This window comes from Epinephelus fuscoguttatus, linkage group LG21 (assembly GCF_011397635.1).
Source record: "Epinephelus fuscoguttatus linkage group LG21, E.fuscoguttatus.final_Chr_v1".
In the NCBI taxonomy this organism is placed as follows: Eukaryota; Metazoa; Chordata; class Actinopteri; order Perciformes; family Serranidae; genus Epinephelus; species Epinephelus fuscoguttatus.
This window is the reverse complement of record NC_064772.1, coordinates 16,419,483-16,436,225: the sequence shown is the minus strand read 5'-3', so window position 1 is coordinate 16,436,225 and position 16,743 is coordinate 16,419,483. Positions and strand designations below refer to the sequence as shown.

The 16,743-nt window shown below is 43.7% G+C and overlaps 1 protein-coding gene across 1 annotated transcript; it reads right to left on the bottom strand.

Moving 5' to 3' along the window:
- Nucleotides 1-740: 740 nt before the first annotated feature.
- On the bottom strand, nt 741-16,269 carry ankha (ANKH inorganic pyrophosphate transport regulator a). Its single transcript, XM_049565339.1, has 12 exons — nt 15,690-16,269; nt 14,414-14,630; nt 14,085-14,203; nt 13,734-13,817; nt 13,456-13,626; nt 13,147-13,281; nt 12,326-12,418; nt 12,137-12,229; nt 5,499-5,628; nt 5,238-5,361; nt 4,926-5,025; nt 741-2,709 (listed from the first exon to the last, which is right to left on the bottom strand). Exons 1-12 carry the CDS (start codon nt 15,783-15,785, stop codon nt 2,581-2,583), a joined length of 1,491 nt encoding a protein of 496 aa, XP_049421296.1. The 5' UTR covers nt 15,786-16,269; the 3' UTR covers nt 741-2,580.
- Nucleotides 16,270-16,743: the final 474 nt, after the last annotated feature.

Below are 16,743 nucleotides of genomic sequence, written 5' to 3'. Positions count from 1 at the left end.
GGGAAACTGGGGTTGGCTTTTACCTTGACTTTTGCCGCTAGGCAAGTTCATTAACATCAACCAATAATCCTGCATAGTATACCCTTAGTAAGTAATGTCACTGTAGGACTACAGTAGGACAACAAACTGTATTTACTTTGCCTGTCTGATGAATGTGTTCATGCATAGCCCTCATAACTCAAAAAAAAAAACAGGAACACTTTATGGTAATGTATTTTTGTCACCTGCATCAAATGTGCAAAACAGGTTTGTGTCAAAGGGGGGAGGGCGCTTCTCTACATATTGGGTTATACTGTCAGGTTGGTGGGTTGGGCTAAGCTAGGTATAGAGCCCGGGGGGGTGTTCCCAGTCGGATACTTTTTCTTTGTACTTTTAGTATGTACTGCAGCTGCCCTTAAAAAGTACGTACTGTTACCAGCAGTATGCACACACTCAGGACATACTTTCTCTTGCTTTTATACGTTACCTTGGAGATAAAAACAAGTGCCACTCGAGATGGAGATCTGCTGTTGTTACTTTGTAATGTGTATAGTTTAACGTTAAAGTTAGAACTGTACAGACTGTAGATTCTAACATATTTGGGACAGTGAAATTACATCTGCAATTCTCTGACAGTTATTTTGCTGTCAAGCTGACATCTCTTTGTGGCTCAGATGATGTAACAAATTGTCTGCCATGCAGAGGATTGTGGGTCAGAAAAGCATGCTGGCTTGTATACTGCAAAATCGGACTGGATGTAGTAATGTTTATAATAATTATACATTTTATTTATAGAGCGCTTTTCATGGTACTCAAAGACACTTTACATGAGATAAAAACAATCACAACATCATTCACACATTAAAACCCATTTTGAAAAGTTTTGATGAGTGATCTGAATCAGGAGAGGTCAGTGCAGTCTTCCAGAGGGGAGGGGGCGGCTATGGAGAAGACGCTGTCGCCCCAGGTCTGGTGCTTGGTCCTGAGTGGTGGAGTCAGGAGGCTGGCATCAGAGGAGCGAAGGCTGCGGGAAGGAGTGTGGCGGTGGAGCAGATCGGTGAGGTAGGAGAGGGCCGGTTATGGAGGGCTTTAGGAGTGAGGAGGGACAGGACAGGGGTGATGTGATTGTGGGAGTGGGAACGGGTGAGTAGACAGACAGCAGAGTTCTGGATGTTATTTAGGACTTTGGATTGTGTACCATAAAGAATGCTGTTGCAGTAGTAGTAGTGTTAGAATATCCTGGTATTTTTGGCATACTGCATTTGACATACTATGTATTGGGATGTACCAAATCATTTTCTGAGTTTCCTCCCTTCCCTCTCAAGTTTTGTTTCTAGTTATCCGTGTGTTTAATGTCCACAAATGAACTGTCAATGTAGTACCACAGAGAGCGAGCTGATTGAGTGATAGCTTTTGGATGAGGGCCAAAACAGCAAAGCAACAGGTAGGCCCACATCCCTTACTTTTAGCTTGGCAGCCGCATGCTTACTCTCTGCTAATATATGTACAGGCAGCCAAGCCCCGGAAGCCCTAGTCAAGCGTTTACCTTAAGTAATAGTATTAAGTGCGCAGGGTTGTGTTTGCCGTGACAATACAGAGCAGGTCTTCATCCAAGGAGTCTGCCATGTACATTAGCCCACAACGGCCAAACCAAACACTGGCTCTCGATATTTGTGTTTTGTCATCGGCCCCTGTAGTTCTCCTACACAGTTGGCATATGGGAGAAATTTCAGTTCTGTAACCTCACCACTAGATGCCACTAAATCCCACACACTGGACCTTTTAAAAAGGAAAAAATGAACCACCTTCAGCCAATGTCAACAAAACACAAGGGTTAATAATAAAGCAATTTATTTGCCAAATAAGAATGCCTATACAGTATATACAGTACGTACGACAGTCTGAATACTACCAGGAAAATGCTTGGCAAAACAAAAGTAGATGGACTCCCAGACTGCATTAAAAGTGAACAATCATATTTGTATTCGGTAACACACGCAATGATATAACGAGGGATTCCTGACCCCTCTGGGCAATTAAATATACACATTGCATTACCTATATAAAACAACAATAATCTGTACACCGTTGTGTGTAAAATACGATTGCACAACCCAACAAGTCCCACAACATGTCTATATTTGAAGTCAAGCAAGGCCTTGCCGCTTAATCTTGATAAAATAACATAAAATAATGAACTCTGTATTTTGGCAACTCCACTACCACTCGACAGACGTTTCATTCTCACTGCTGAGGAGGAAAAGTTCTCCTGTGTCATTTTCCCTTGTTTACCAGTAAACACATGATAGTGGTTAATACACCGGCTGATGTTGAAGATCGGAAGACGTAACGGTATTTACACTGATGGATGAACACTTGGAGGTGCATGGCTTTCTTTACAGTGTGCGTTTAAATGGTGTGTGAGATCAACGTGAAGGAGACCTCGTCACTCTTATTCAAAGTTTAGTCCGTCGGGGAGAACCTCTGAAACCAAAACCATACTCGGGTCCTCTCTCCTCTCCAGCACTGTAACACTCGGCCGTCTCCTCTTCAGCAAAGTTCCACATGGAGGTCGGCTTTACCTTCCCCTGCAATCAGAGTTCACTCCTGTTCCTCCTCCTCCTCCTGGAGCTCCTCGATGGCGTCCATCTGAGTCCGGGAGCACACCTCGCTCATCGGGGCGGAGTCCTCGCCCTCCACCACCAGCTCATTGGACATCTCATTGCTTCTCTGTGGAGACAAAAGACAAGAAAGAAATCCTTACAAGTCCCTGAGAAACGGAGAACTGGCACTGCGACAAACTGCAGCTGAGACTAATCGGAGGAGCACAGCTTTACAGGTTGAGGTCCCGTTTATACGACAACGATTTCAACTGAAAACGGTAAACTTTAGTTGCATTTTGGCCAACCGTTTACACGACAGTGGTGTTTTGGGTCCCTGAAAATGCAACATTTTGAAAACGGGTTCCAGAGTGCAATTTTTTGGAAACGGCAGCGTCTCCGTTGTCATGTAAACTTGTAATATGCAGTTCCTCTGAAAACGGAGACTTTTCACACACGCCCATTACGGTTCCAGTCACTAGGCATGCGTGAGAAAGTCGACTGTCACAACAACAATGCCGAGCTCTGTTTGTGCACCCTGTTAATTTGAAGTGTAGATCTGTTACTGTAGCAACTCCACCTCGCTGTCCGTCCAGACAAAGTTATCTGTGCGTGCTTTTGCCATTGTGTCTTCTTTGTTTTGGTTTGTAATCACTGCGTTGTAGAGGAAGGTGCTTCAGCGCAGGCGCATGGCGTCATGCCGTAGTGCTGCTTTGCAAATTTACACTGCCACCCATTGGCCTGCCACCCATTGGTTATTGTGACCAGTCTCCTGGTCACAATAACCTCATTAGGTTACGCTTCTGCTTATCAGCACTAATTACAAACTGTAAACATAAATTGGGATATTTAAAAGACTTGGATGTTATTATGATAAACTTAGAACTGGGAAATTAATAATATGCACTCAGAGTAAATTAAGAAGGGTTCTTATGGGGAAGTTTAAAAAATAAATCCAAATAATTACTCTGGCTGTTTTTCTAGTAGGAGCATATGCTGCAATACACTGTACTTGGAACTCCTCTGACTAGTGACTGTATGTAAAGATGGACAACGTGTCTCCACTTCCTCCTGTTGTACAAAAATGAAGCCAGAATATTCTGGATACAGCTGCTGATTTCGTGTGCTGGTGACATCATTTGGAGCCGAAGTCTGCGCGGTCGTGATCTTCATGATATCAAGTTCCCACCCATACATCCACCCGAACAATCGCGAGCAGCGCCATTGATCACACAAATTGGCACAAACAGCTGTTAATTATATCAAACCCACTTTTCATAGGAAGGAACACTTGTGACAAGAACTACCTAAATCTTTGGGAAAAATTTGACATTTGAACTTTTTGTCTAGCCTATGTCCCATCTGCTAACAGAGGCGGTGGCGTTTATGACCCATACTGAAGCCAGCCACCAGGGGGCGATCCGAGACGTTTTAACTTTACTGTCATGTCTTCCATCTTCATTATACTGTCGATACCACCGACAGTACAAGTGCAATGGAACTGTCATTCAAGTCAGAATTCAAAGTCTTGAAGTTTGGAAGATCCATCAAGCCCAAGTTCTCTGTCATATGCTGCTTTCCAATTACGTCAGAGGTCGGAGCTGGGAATAACATCACACCTGAGTTGACCACGTTCCAGTACAACAAGTCGGAAACCCAAGATGTTGTTAGCAATACTAGTTCTAGCCAGGTTAGCCACTGTTAGCAATACCAGCAGATTTCGTTGATTTGTGCTCGACAGAAGTCTTTGCAAACGTGTATCTCACGCAACACCTGTTTACACAATTCTGAGCTGCTGAACAGTTGACTTATTTTATACGCTGTTTCTCGCTCTTGCTTCTACGTTCACGGCACTGTGGTAACAGGTCCTCTGTAGATGCTTGTGAACCTCATAACCTCACCACACAGACATAAGTTTGCTGCTGGTGTCTATGCTGTCCTGAGCAGCTGCACTGGGACCTATTTAGAAGTTGGGAATACCAAAAGGGATTATCGACTCCCGACTTGCAATGGACTGCAGGGACAGAAACGTGTGACTTTTCAGACCCAAAATGGAGTATACATGTAGCATTATGTGCCAATCTCTCTTCAACTACGGAGGAATACGTGTCAAATACAACAAACGTGTGTGAGTTAAGATAGGAAGTCATAAATAAAAGGTTTTAGCGGGGTTTTCTTGCACATGATGGATTAGTTTCCGTTAAATTCCTATTCACACGAAACAGGATGAGCATAATACATGAGGGACGTGCCTCGTTAAAACCGGTTGCTCGTGGAATTTGCAGAAAGTACAGAGTAAGATGTGTACACTCTTGTTTGCAACATCCTCAACACAGGTGTGCTCACCTGTTGGCGATAAACATAGCACGCTGCTATGGCAACCATTGTTGACTCTCCTATGAAGCCTGCCAGGAGGGATCCAACTCCCAGTGTGGCCCCGTGAACCCTGAAATACAAAGGATTATAAATACACGATTATTTTAGAAGTGTGGTAGTGCATCCTCCTGTTTGATCTATTCAGGAATAAAAAGGAAGAATATAAAAAAGCAAATATTTTACCAGAAACAACACACAATACTGCATGAAATAACACAGCAAGCCTGAGTCACAGTGCTGACCTTTGTGACCCTGACACTGTTCTCTGAAGTGTTGACTTACCCCATATAAGGCAGCACAACTAGACTGGTGATGAGGACAATGATGCGTAGAACCGAGCTGGGGGCCAGCACAAAGGTCTTTTTCAGGGTCATGAGCCATCCAGTCAAATGAGCCCGAACAGTCACTGCAAACACACACACACACACACAAAGTGGAAACATCACCCCACTGGTCCGTGTTACGCCCCGGCTAAAGCCGCAGCAGAAAGGAAAATGCAGCTGGACTCTGATGCTGAAAAACATCTAATATCAAGTGTCTTACCTGGCAGGGGAAAAAAGGAGAAAATTCGGAGCGGGACCACACACAGCTCAGCGAAAGCGTACTCCACTCCAATGACATCAACCAGGATCCTCTCTGATATATGAGGAGTCCAAAACACCACAAAGCAAAGCTGGACACAAAACGGACAAAAGCAAATTAATTTTTGCGTTCGCTGCACCACAAAAGAGTTGCCCGGCACGCCTCATTAGATTTCATTAGTTCATTAACTCAAGGGGTTTCGGATTGAATGTGGGCCTTTGAAGCTCACATAAAACAAGCGAGTGAGCAAACACATGACAGACAATGTTATTGTTTCTGGAAGCAGTTGCCGAGGCATGTGCAACATTACCGATGCATCTCAGAGCTATTACTGTATTAAAAGCAAGTTAGTGAGTGTTAAGCATTAGCATGAACCCGACTGATCTGAGCATGAATAAAACATCAGTTTGTTTAAAATTGTATTAAGATAGTTTCTCTGCACTCCAAACTTAGAACGAGCACCAGGAGGCCTGGAGACCCATAAAAGGTGTTTTTTTAAATAATGTTTCTGTTATTCAAAGCAAACGCAAATCTCGCTCTGATGCAAAAATGCAACCTACCCTTAAAACCTCCAGACTTTACAGCAGTCCCCACTTGCTTGTACCTCCTTCTTAGTTGGTCAGTGGAGCTTCCTGTATGCGGTCAATAAACCTAATCTCATCTCTGTCTTGGCTGTCCAGTCACATATCATACACACAAGCCCACTGACACCTGGATACATCCAAAAACAATACTGCTAATCCAGCTGTGCTTTCCACCAATCATCCTTTCTGCTCATGCATATAAGCGAGGAGGTGAGACAGGTTCTCTAATTTCCAACACATGGAAATTTACCCTCATTTGAATACCATGCAATCAGCTGTGATCAACATCGCTTTTTTAATTTCCTGTTCATCAGACATTTGTGCAGTTTTGTTGATGAGTTGGACATGTTGCTATCTTCCCTCTCTAAACACAAGTTTTGAGTATAGGCCCAGGTTACCCCGTTGAAAAGAAAAAAAAAGGATCCTGAACACTAGAGTTGGTCCGAAACTGATAAAAATATCAGAAAGGCCTCCAATACTGTCCAAAATGCTGAACACAAGTCTACGCACCAATCTGATACCATGTCATTTTTGACAAACTTTAAAGTAGTGTCACAATCAGATAAAACCACAGTTTTTCTAGAAATCAATTCCTCTTTGTGGCTCTAAAAAAGTGGCCTACACAGCAACTTCTGTATTTGAATAGGGAAGAAAAACTGATTTCTGGTAAACTGAGTGATGTTAACTGTGAGCAATATGTCAGCAATTTGGCAATAGTTTTATATTAGATACAAGTATGTATTTACTTATATTTTGCAAAGGCTTTAATTTGAGCAATGCCATACAACAATGATAACAATCATTTCACATCCATACAGGGTTTGAAGTATATCGCTTTTTTCCAAGCACAATGGTATCGCATCGGCACTCGGTATTGGCAGATAATTAGGTTCAGGTATCAGAATTGGTGTCAAGGAGGAAAAATGGTGTCTGTTTCAGATTTTCTCCATCAACATAATCTGTGATTCAGATCAAAATGGTTTCCACTTGTACTGCTGTCACTGATAGAATGCTGAGGTCTCATCTTGCTAAACCTGGTGGCAGCCTCAGACACTGAACCGCCAAATCATCCTGTCCACCCTATCAGGGCTGCTTCCTTCGAGTCACAGTTTGAAATCATCAGTCAGAGACCTCTCAGTTAAAGGGATAGTGCACCCAAAAATGAAAATTCAGCCATTATCTACTCACCCATATGTCGACAGAGGCCCTGGTGAAGGTTCACATCCGTTGTGGAGATCGGCGGGGAGAGCGGCTAGCACACCTAATGGCTGACGGCGCCCCAGACTAACATCCAAGAACACAAAATTGAAACCACAAAATATTTCCAACATGCTCATCCGTAGTGATCCAAGTGTCCAGAAGCCTCGACATAAAAAGTTGTTTCGAAAAATGTCATATGAACTCTGTTTTTAGCCTCATTGTAGCCTGTAGCTCTGACTGCTTCTCTGTGCTCCGAGCTCACGTGTGCGCGCTCAGAGTGATCGGTGATCTCTGAAGAGCAGCAGTCTTATTGCAAATTATCTTTTAGCTCTGTGGTTACTGCTGTCTCTCCCTGCGGTGCACGTGTCACGTGATGTAAACACGGGTGAGCAAAGCTCATGCTTTCGCTGGTCTCACGCAAGTGCGCACACGTGAGCTCGGAGCACAGAGAAGCAGTCAGCGCTACAGGCTACAGTGAAGCTAAAAACAGAGTTCATATGGCGTTTTTCGAAACAACTTTTTACGTTGGGGCTTCAGGACACTTGGATCACTATGGATGAGCATGTTGGAGATACTTTGTTGATTCAATTTTGTGTTCTTGGACGTTAGTCTGGGGCGACGTCAGCCATTAGGTGTGCTAGCTGCTGCCCCCGCCGATCTCCGCAAGGGATGTGAGGACTCTAAAACTTCACCTGAGCCTCCGTCGGCATATGGGTGAGTAGATAATGGCTGAATTTTCATTTTTGGGTGCACTATCCCTTTAAGCAGTTTTTTGTGTTTGTTTGGGTTTTTGTTGTCAGTCAATGTTCAGTGTACTTCTAGGGACAGGACGGATTCCCAGAATAAACTGCAGAGATAGTGCTCCTCTGCTTTCATGCTGCAGACACAAACCCGGGGTAAGTCTTAGTGAAATGGAGGGTGCTGCTGGAGTAAGAAAGGCTCTGCACGGCCAGACTCTGAGATAACGTTATCTTCTGCCTTCTGCTTAGAAGTGGTGAATTCACAGCTCACAGTGACTTAACAGATAGTCTCTGACTTTTGTTTGATGACTAGTTTTGTAAAAAATATTGTTTCCTAACTGTTGTTAGCATAGTTTGGTTGCATTCGCTAGGGCTAACTTTGCCTGTGTACGATCTTATAAAAGTCACTGTCACCCTGCATGTCCTGCTGAACCCTGTCAAACTCTTCAACTCTATACAGAGAAAAGGGACGAATCTGGTTTGACTGACACAATTCTCAGTTGGGTACATCCCTACACCCCATTTGAACTAGGCATCTCAAGTGCTGCACTACTCTTGAGTGAGTCCTAGCTCACAGGGCTCAGTTCTCATGGGGATTGTTCAAAGTGGTGTTAAGGAAAGATGCCAATCATCACTTCTTCCCCACTGGGGTACCGCAAGGATCAGTGCTTGGTCCCCTTGTCTCCTCAATACATAGCCCCTCTCTTGGTCCAATTATCCACTCACTAGGTTTTTCCTACTATTGCTATGGAGTCAAAGTGCAACTTGTCACACTCTTAAAACCACCCCCATAGAAGGGGAAAATAACCGGCGCCACAATATGCAACCAAGGGCTGAAATGCTAATGAAATGCCTGTAGCTAGCTAAAACATTAGATTTCAGCATGTCAAAGGATTATTTTAGCACCCTATATCTACCAGAGAGGTAGCATATATGCGCACTGTCTCTATGCTGATGACACTCCTGTTGTTCCCAGCCAGTCTTTCAGCACAACATAAGCATCCACCTCAGCTCCACCTCACTCTCTCCAACAAAGGCTGCAAGAAATCTGGACATCTGTTTGACAGCCAGCTAACTTTCACGAACTTTCAGTCCTATATGATTATGCCGCTAAATGCAACTCAATTCAGTCAGCAGAACCCCTTCTTCTCTTCAAACAATCGCTTCAAGACGTGGAGTATTGCATTACTTATTCTCTGAGGCTTTTCCTTGATCAAATGTGGCTTGGATTTGACATCATTTGTACGTCCCTTTGGACAAAAGAGTCTGCAAATGGATAAATGTAAAATTATTTTATGTTGCTGAGATTACTTTACGGTAAGGGGAGGAGAAAAACTAACACAGCACAAGACGAAAGCACTACTACAATATTTTGAGTCCACTGAAAGAATAATCACACGGAGTAATTTCAACATTTCGCCATCTCACCCTTTTTAAAGAACTACACATGTAGTAGGAAATGATGTGCCTTTGATGTGGTTTTGTGGGTTTAGATCCGTAGCCCAAAATATAGGACTAGATTACTTGTAACTGATGATTTCATTTGGTATTGCTTTACCATCTATCATTATTTTAGTAAGATGGAGGCACATAATAACTAATTTGTTTGGCTCAAGCGAAACCGCCGTCTCCCCTGACTCAGCTGCGGTTTCTCTAAACAAGGTGAGACATCCACACTCATTGCCTCGACATCCTAAACACAGTCTGCTTTCATAAGATGAAATTATTTTGTTACAGAACATTACTCAGCTCCTTTCTCAAATACACCTCGTCTTCCTCCTCTGCTGTTTTTCATTCTGTTGGATTTCTTCTGTGTGTAATCAGAACAAGCCCTGGCATGCGGGCTGTCAGCTTGTGTTTTCAACGCCGCTACAGGACATACCTATCTGCTTGTTTTGCTGTGTCGAGCACACGCAAGCTCACATATATGTGTACAGCTCTGGTATTCCACATCTGGAGTGCCACCCTCATCCTCCTCCCCCGCCTACTATAAGACCCAACCTTGGCCACAAACTTCCTGTTTTTCTTATTCGGGCTGTTACGACAACTATCTGGGTCAAAGGCTGCTTTTGACTTGACACAAATTCACTTAACAAATATGATGAGAGAACTTGGATCATACAGTGTACATGCAGGTCTGCTGGCATACTAAACAGTATGCTGAAAAACAAAAACACAAAGCAGCAGCGTACATGGTGTGACTGCAGCACTCATTACTTAGAAGACATAATACACCTGCGAGCGGCTTTTGGAATGTGTTAACTGATATATTTTACGTGAATGCCTATTTTAATACGCTCTTAAAGCTTGAGTGGGAGTGTTTAGGGGGAAACAAAAGCCCCTTAGCCTCTTCACAAATTCCACCCTAATGTGTCTCTCTCTCTGCAACCTGAAACCGCGACAGGACGGCAAAGGAAAAGTACATTCAGTACGCCTGCAACTAAAGCTTTAAGCCCCCATCACTTTGTACATTAGCGTACAGCTGTACCATCATAATTAACTCGAATGTGGGACCTTTTTTTAGAACCCCCACGTTCTGTCATAGTTTCTGAGGAAGCAGTCAGGTTCAGAGCTTGTATAGTGGGAAACCTTTGATGGAATTGCCTTTAGCAAGCTTTGCAAAAACTATGTCAGACATGTTTCGGCACAACACTGAACTGGTTGTGTCAGTGCTCAGCTGAACCCTGACCTACTCTCACTTACATTACAATCTGTGGTACAATGGGATTAGAAAAAGGTAAACAAAGCAGACGTGTTGTGTTTTGGGGAAAATGTTCTGCCTGTTGGTGATGTTTTTTTTTACCTTATTATCAGCATGTACAGAAATAGAATTACAACCCCCACCCAAAAAAAGCCATAATATTTGCTAAAAAAAACATCTGCTTAAAAATGCTGTGTGCTGTATAATCAGGCATTTTTAAATGAATTTCTTAAAGGAAAAATGACTTGCTTTGGATATGAGGTTGTTGTAGGACACCTTGGTAGGACAACTGACACCTAACACCTACTGTAGGGGAGGTCAAGTCTCAATGAAGGACACCTTAGACTGTAAACAAATACACTGCAAGTGTAGGAAAGCCTATTATGAAATGAATACTGGACCTTCATGTTAGCTGTATCACCTTCCAGCTTGGGTCTACATGTTTAAATAGCACCATCTAAATTACAGCAATGCCTGAAACAAATAATTTCAGCAAACGTAATAAGTGCTGCAACTTTTAAATTAATTGTTTAGCCTACAAAATGTCAGAAAACAGTCAAAAACACCGCTTACAATTTCTTCAAAAGATATTCAATTTAATTTTTGGTGATGTAACAAAGAGTAAACCTGCAAATCTTCACATTTGTGAAGCTGGAGGCCAAAAAAGTTGGCAGTTTGATTTAATAATAGACCTTTTTTCCCACAGCTGACAATTTGATTTGTCATAGGAGAAGAAGCACAGGTGAAATGATAACATTAATGATGGTTCAGTTCCAGTTAGTGTCACTGTAAGCTATTCCAGTGAGCAAGCATGCACAATGTCAAAGCCTCCCATCTGTGACAATGGTTCACAGTCTTTTTTGTGTTAAGGACCCCTCAAATGATACACAATAGCTCAAGGAGTCCCATTTGATTTTGCTTCAGGGACCTCCATCTGAAAAGATTCTGGTCATTAGATATGATTAAGACCAGAAATCTATAGTAGTCGACTATAGCTTATGAGGCAACTGTGGAGGAACTGAAACCTATGATCACAGTAGTTGCTCTTATGACTCCTACTCACAGTGCACATCTATAGTGAACTAAAAAGCAAAAATAAACTATTCCCTATTTTTTCTATGATCCCCCTGGTTGAGAACCACTGAACTCCGTCATCAAAATTGTTGCTGATTCATTTTATGTCAATTGGATTTCATCACCAACCTCCTTTTTTTTCCTTCAAAAATTCCAGCCAGACATTCAGCATTGTTTTCCACACAGCCCACAAAAACAAACTGTTGACCACACCTTCTTTCTGAGCTAACTCGTACCACATTCTGAGGGTTAAAAAAGTGCACGAATAAGAAGAAAAACAAAGATTCATCCTCGTCTTACCGTAAGTGATAGAGCCAGACAGCAGAATGTAAACTTTTTAATATGTGACTTGGTGACGGGGGTGCCAGCATTCAGCTTGTTGCTGGGATTGTTCTGTTGGTAAGAGAGCAACATTAGTGCCATAAAGAAACCCATCTGTGATCAACTGTTAGCAGTGCAGCACACATTAGTTGGGGGAGTCTGAATTACCTTGTCAAATGCAGGGTACACTGCTCTCAGCTCGGTTAACCAACCGTAGGGCATGTGACCCACAGGGTATGTGGCTGTGAGGACAGCCACAGCCTGGAATGACAAAGACACAGCAGCTATAAGTCATCGGCACACCACTACTTTAATGTTGAAAATACCGCACGCGGCACACACAGCTAAATTAATGGCAGGTGTCTAACAATAGCAGGCATGAAAGCAACACGTGTGTCTCTCACTTTCCCAGCGGCGTGTGGTTTTTCACAAGTTTACGATTGGATAACAGCCTTGAGCTCGTCATTGTGCCCCAAACAACAACGGGCAGTGTGAGGCTTTACGCAGGGACAGTAGGGCCATGTAGGAATGTTTTCACTCAGTGTAATCATGCCCTGAGTTCCACATGTACATGGTGAATCACCCAAACCACTGGCAGCCAGTGTTGTCGATGATTTCCAGTTCATTCTGGTAAACAGCTTTGTATTGTCTCTAGTAGTTAGGGTCTCTGTAAGCCAGAAAGCTCCAGCGGGAGTTTGCTAGCATCTGGCTTTTCATCTGCAATAACTTGAGGGAAAAATTAGTCCACTGGCTTCACAAAGCTGTAAAGTCTCTCTCTTACTGGCACTCGGAAAATAGCCTATAATTATACAAGCATTATTATTAAGTGATTTTTGGCAGCTTTATTAATAACATCCAGATTAAATGTAAAAAAAACAAACTTTAGTTCTTTTTAAATCAGGCATGACTGTTAGTTAGTATACATAAAAGACAGGAAAATGCTTTCTAAATAAACAGTACTGGTGGATTTAAATTCCTGATACACCCACCTCTGTGGCATCAGAGGTCCCCTTGAGGTCGCGAGACACAAAGAGGTTGACGATGGGTCGGCTGATACGCTGAGTGGCCAGGATGAGGGCCAGAGGCCACCAGAAACTCAGCATCTTTTTGATAGTGGCATCGCCCTGCAGGGATCAATACATTGCTTAATTCCTTATTTTATTACTACAATTTTCAACTAATTCTTCTGGCTCTTTTAGTGCAGGTAAAATGTCCATATCTCTAATTTATTTCTGTCATATTTGTCTTTTTTCCTCACCAAAGACTTAAGGGTTTAACAATAAAGAGGCAGCACTTACGCCCACATCAAGTCCACTGGAGTCTGGGATGTTGTCGTGAATGTTACAGTAGTATCCCAGACCCACTATGCTGAAACGGACCAAGGCACCCATATACAGGGAAAGGATCGGGATGAGTAAAGGCTCCACACATTCTAGGTTACTGTGGAGGAGAATGGCCACGAACACAATCTGGGGGACAGAACAGCGGCAATTCAACTCCAATGATCATTGACTACAAAACTCTTCCATAGTCGCCTTCTGCGTCACATTACAAAGAAAGGAATGGATCTCATTACCTGGGCCACAACATCAGAGATTGAGGCTGAGCCGACTATGACGCTGTATTTGTGCTTGAGAAGTATCCCTGCATGAATCCATGCCTTCAGAACAGAACAATGGACAGAGATGTTATCCTCAGACACCAAGCTTTAAACTAAAAACAAAAGCTCTATTTTGGCCGTTTCCTCAACCACAAGCTGGATGGCTGGCTATATATGAAAGGAAGTGAATACACTACCACTTGACACCAGCATGGACAGAGGATTAAAAACCAGCTATTTATAGGTCAGGTGTGTTTAAATCCATGCTTGCATGATAAAACGTCAGACTTCTCATATAGAATAATTCTCACCATCCTCACCACTCACCATCGCATCCAACAAAGGGAATGCAGCCAGGTATAAGAAGGCCTTTCTTGTCTTGTGCCCCACAGACTCATCCACATGGTGGAGCTTATTAATGATGTAATATCCTAAATCTGTGTAAGCTACAGAGAGAAAGAGGAAACAACGGGTGAGTGGAGGTTAAGGAGATCGTCTCTACCCGTTGTTTTGAGCTGAAAGAAAGCTGTCACAGGTCGCCACACAATAATGAAACTTCAAGTTTGCCACAAATACTCCAAAACTCCACTTTTACAGGATGCGGTTTAAGCGCAGCGTGTCATCACGTGTGCACAAACAACCCTTTAAACACACACCTATCAAGATGTGAAGGATGAACGCGATGACCCCGGCCGTCACCATGCAGAACACAGCCTTCCTCCGGTCCCTCTTGCTGTTGACAAACACCAAACCCACATTCTTGAAGTCGCTCATGGGCCCGGTGAAGAATTTCATCAGGGAGTAGGCCAGGCCATAGCTGGCCAACATTTCCACTGCATCCTGTTTGACTGTGGCTATGCCCCTGTTGAGGGCCTGGGAGAGATATTACAGAGTGGGTGCAAGGGAGAGGTGACAGGGGAATGAGACAGCACATGGGGAAGGAGGGGAGGGTGGGGGGGAGAAGTTCAGTATGGCAGCGTGACCAGCCCACATGACCATGACTTAGCCTAACTTTATCTCTGACCAAATGGTGCTGCATTAAAACTGAATGCCTGCATGTGCTTTGCAGACACAATAAAAAAGAGGCCTTTGACTGAGTGCAAAGCAGAAGTCTGAACAGGAAACACCTACAACTCTTTATCCCTGAATTATTTCCATTCACAAGTACTACTCCAGCTGCCCTTCTCCTTTTGCAGGACTGTGTGCTATTTATACCGGCTAACAGAGACATTACATAAGCTTAATCCCAACATCTCCCGGCTAGAATGTGTTTTTTTCTTGTACTCTCTCACACTATCTGCTCGGGGTCTCTGTGGAGAGGGCAGCCAGCAGATCATATATGGCTGAGAAAAGAACAGGAAATGGCCAAAGCAGGAAAACATGACATTGGGTTTAATGTGTGCACATGATCCGCCATGATCCCAAAACAGGCCCTCAGTCAGATGTACTGATTAATCAAATGTCAAACAAATCACAGGCAGGTATGTGAGCTGCTTGTCCTGTTCAGGCTGGGTGATACACAAAAACCCGCAGTGGCTCATTTGGTGACAGAAGTGACATTTCTCAGAATAAACAAGGGCCTCCTTCTGTCTCTGCTCCTCCTAAATAATGTATATAAAACCTAATGGGTGTCTTCACAGTGCCTCTCAGCCTGCCAGCTAAGCTAGCTATAGCTACAAACACAAGCCAGCCGTGTTTAACGGGGAAATTTCCCGGTGTCAGTGTTGGACAAACGGTGTGTGTGTGTGTGTGTGTGCGTGTGTGTGTGTGTTAAAAAAATGACCGCTGTGCAACAGCAGTGTTTGACACACTGAGACATAATTCCCACAGCGAGGGAAAAGAAACCGTTAATAACCCTTAGCCGCTGCTAGCAAACAGGCACCGCTACAGTTACTGGGCGAAAAACAACGGTTAGCAAAACACAAACGTTACCTGTTCCCCGAGGTCGATGGCAACATTGGTGATAGCCAAAGGCACCAGAAAGCGGATGAGAGGCCAGTAAGGACTGAGAGATGGAAACTCCACCATAGTACAAGCCGGGATGAGAGAGCGAGGGGCATCTGCCTCGGTCTTGATTGATTGAAGAGAAAATCAAAGATGAGCAGGCTTCAGGAGGCAGTCACAGCACCTGTGTGTGTTCCTAGCGAGACAAGGGGAGGTTAAGTGGGGCAGCGGCAGGAGCCGGGGCGCTCCTGTGGCGGCGGCGGCGGCGGCAGCAGCGCTTCACAATGCTTCGATGCTGCTGAGCGGAGGCGAAGGTCAACGGAAATTTCAGACCGGCGCATCTTCCTCGCGAATCATCATCAAGGGGGTGGAGGGAGACGCAAGGTGACATCAAACACAGCGCCGGATTGGAGCGAAGGAGGCGTCCCGCGGTATCTCACGATGAAATATCTGTGGATGAAAACGATAATCCGACACTGGTCTGGATTAGTTATCTCGCTCCGTATTAGACTGCGCCTGTGCCGCTTATTGTCGACCCTCCCCGAGGCTGGAACACACTGCTGCCCGCACGTGGGCCAGGCATCCCGGCCGTGACATCATCAGCAAGTCTAAACCTGGCTTTTATTATTACTGCCTGAACACACAGCACTGCATAATGTGTGTTTACATTGCAGCAGCCACACAGAAACACTATTGTTCTGATTGGGTACTGCTTCAGATGGTGAATAAACATATATTTTTTTTATTATTTCTGTTTGTACAAGACACCAAAATTTTGTTAAAATTTAACTTGACTCTGGAGCAAAGTCTGAATAAAACAGCGCTCAGCTGGATTTACATGGTGACAATCCCCCATACACTTAAAAGTTATGACATACCACCACATAAAATGATAGTTTGGTCCCAAAGAAGTCTTAAACTTTTTTAATGTTTACACTGTTCTCTGCTGTGGGGATAGAAATATGTCAGATAAACAAATCAACCCTGGTGGCAATATCTAGTGAAACACTGACCCCTGGTGGACAGAACAAGAGAAATGAAA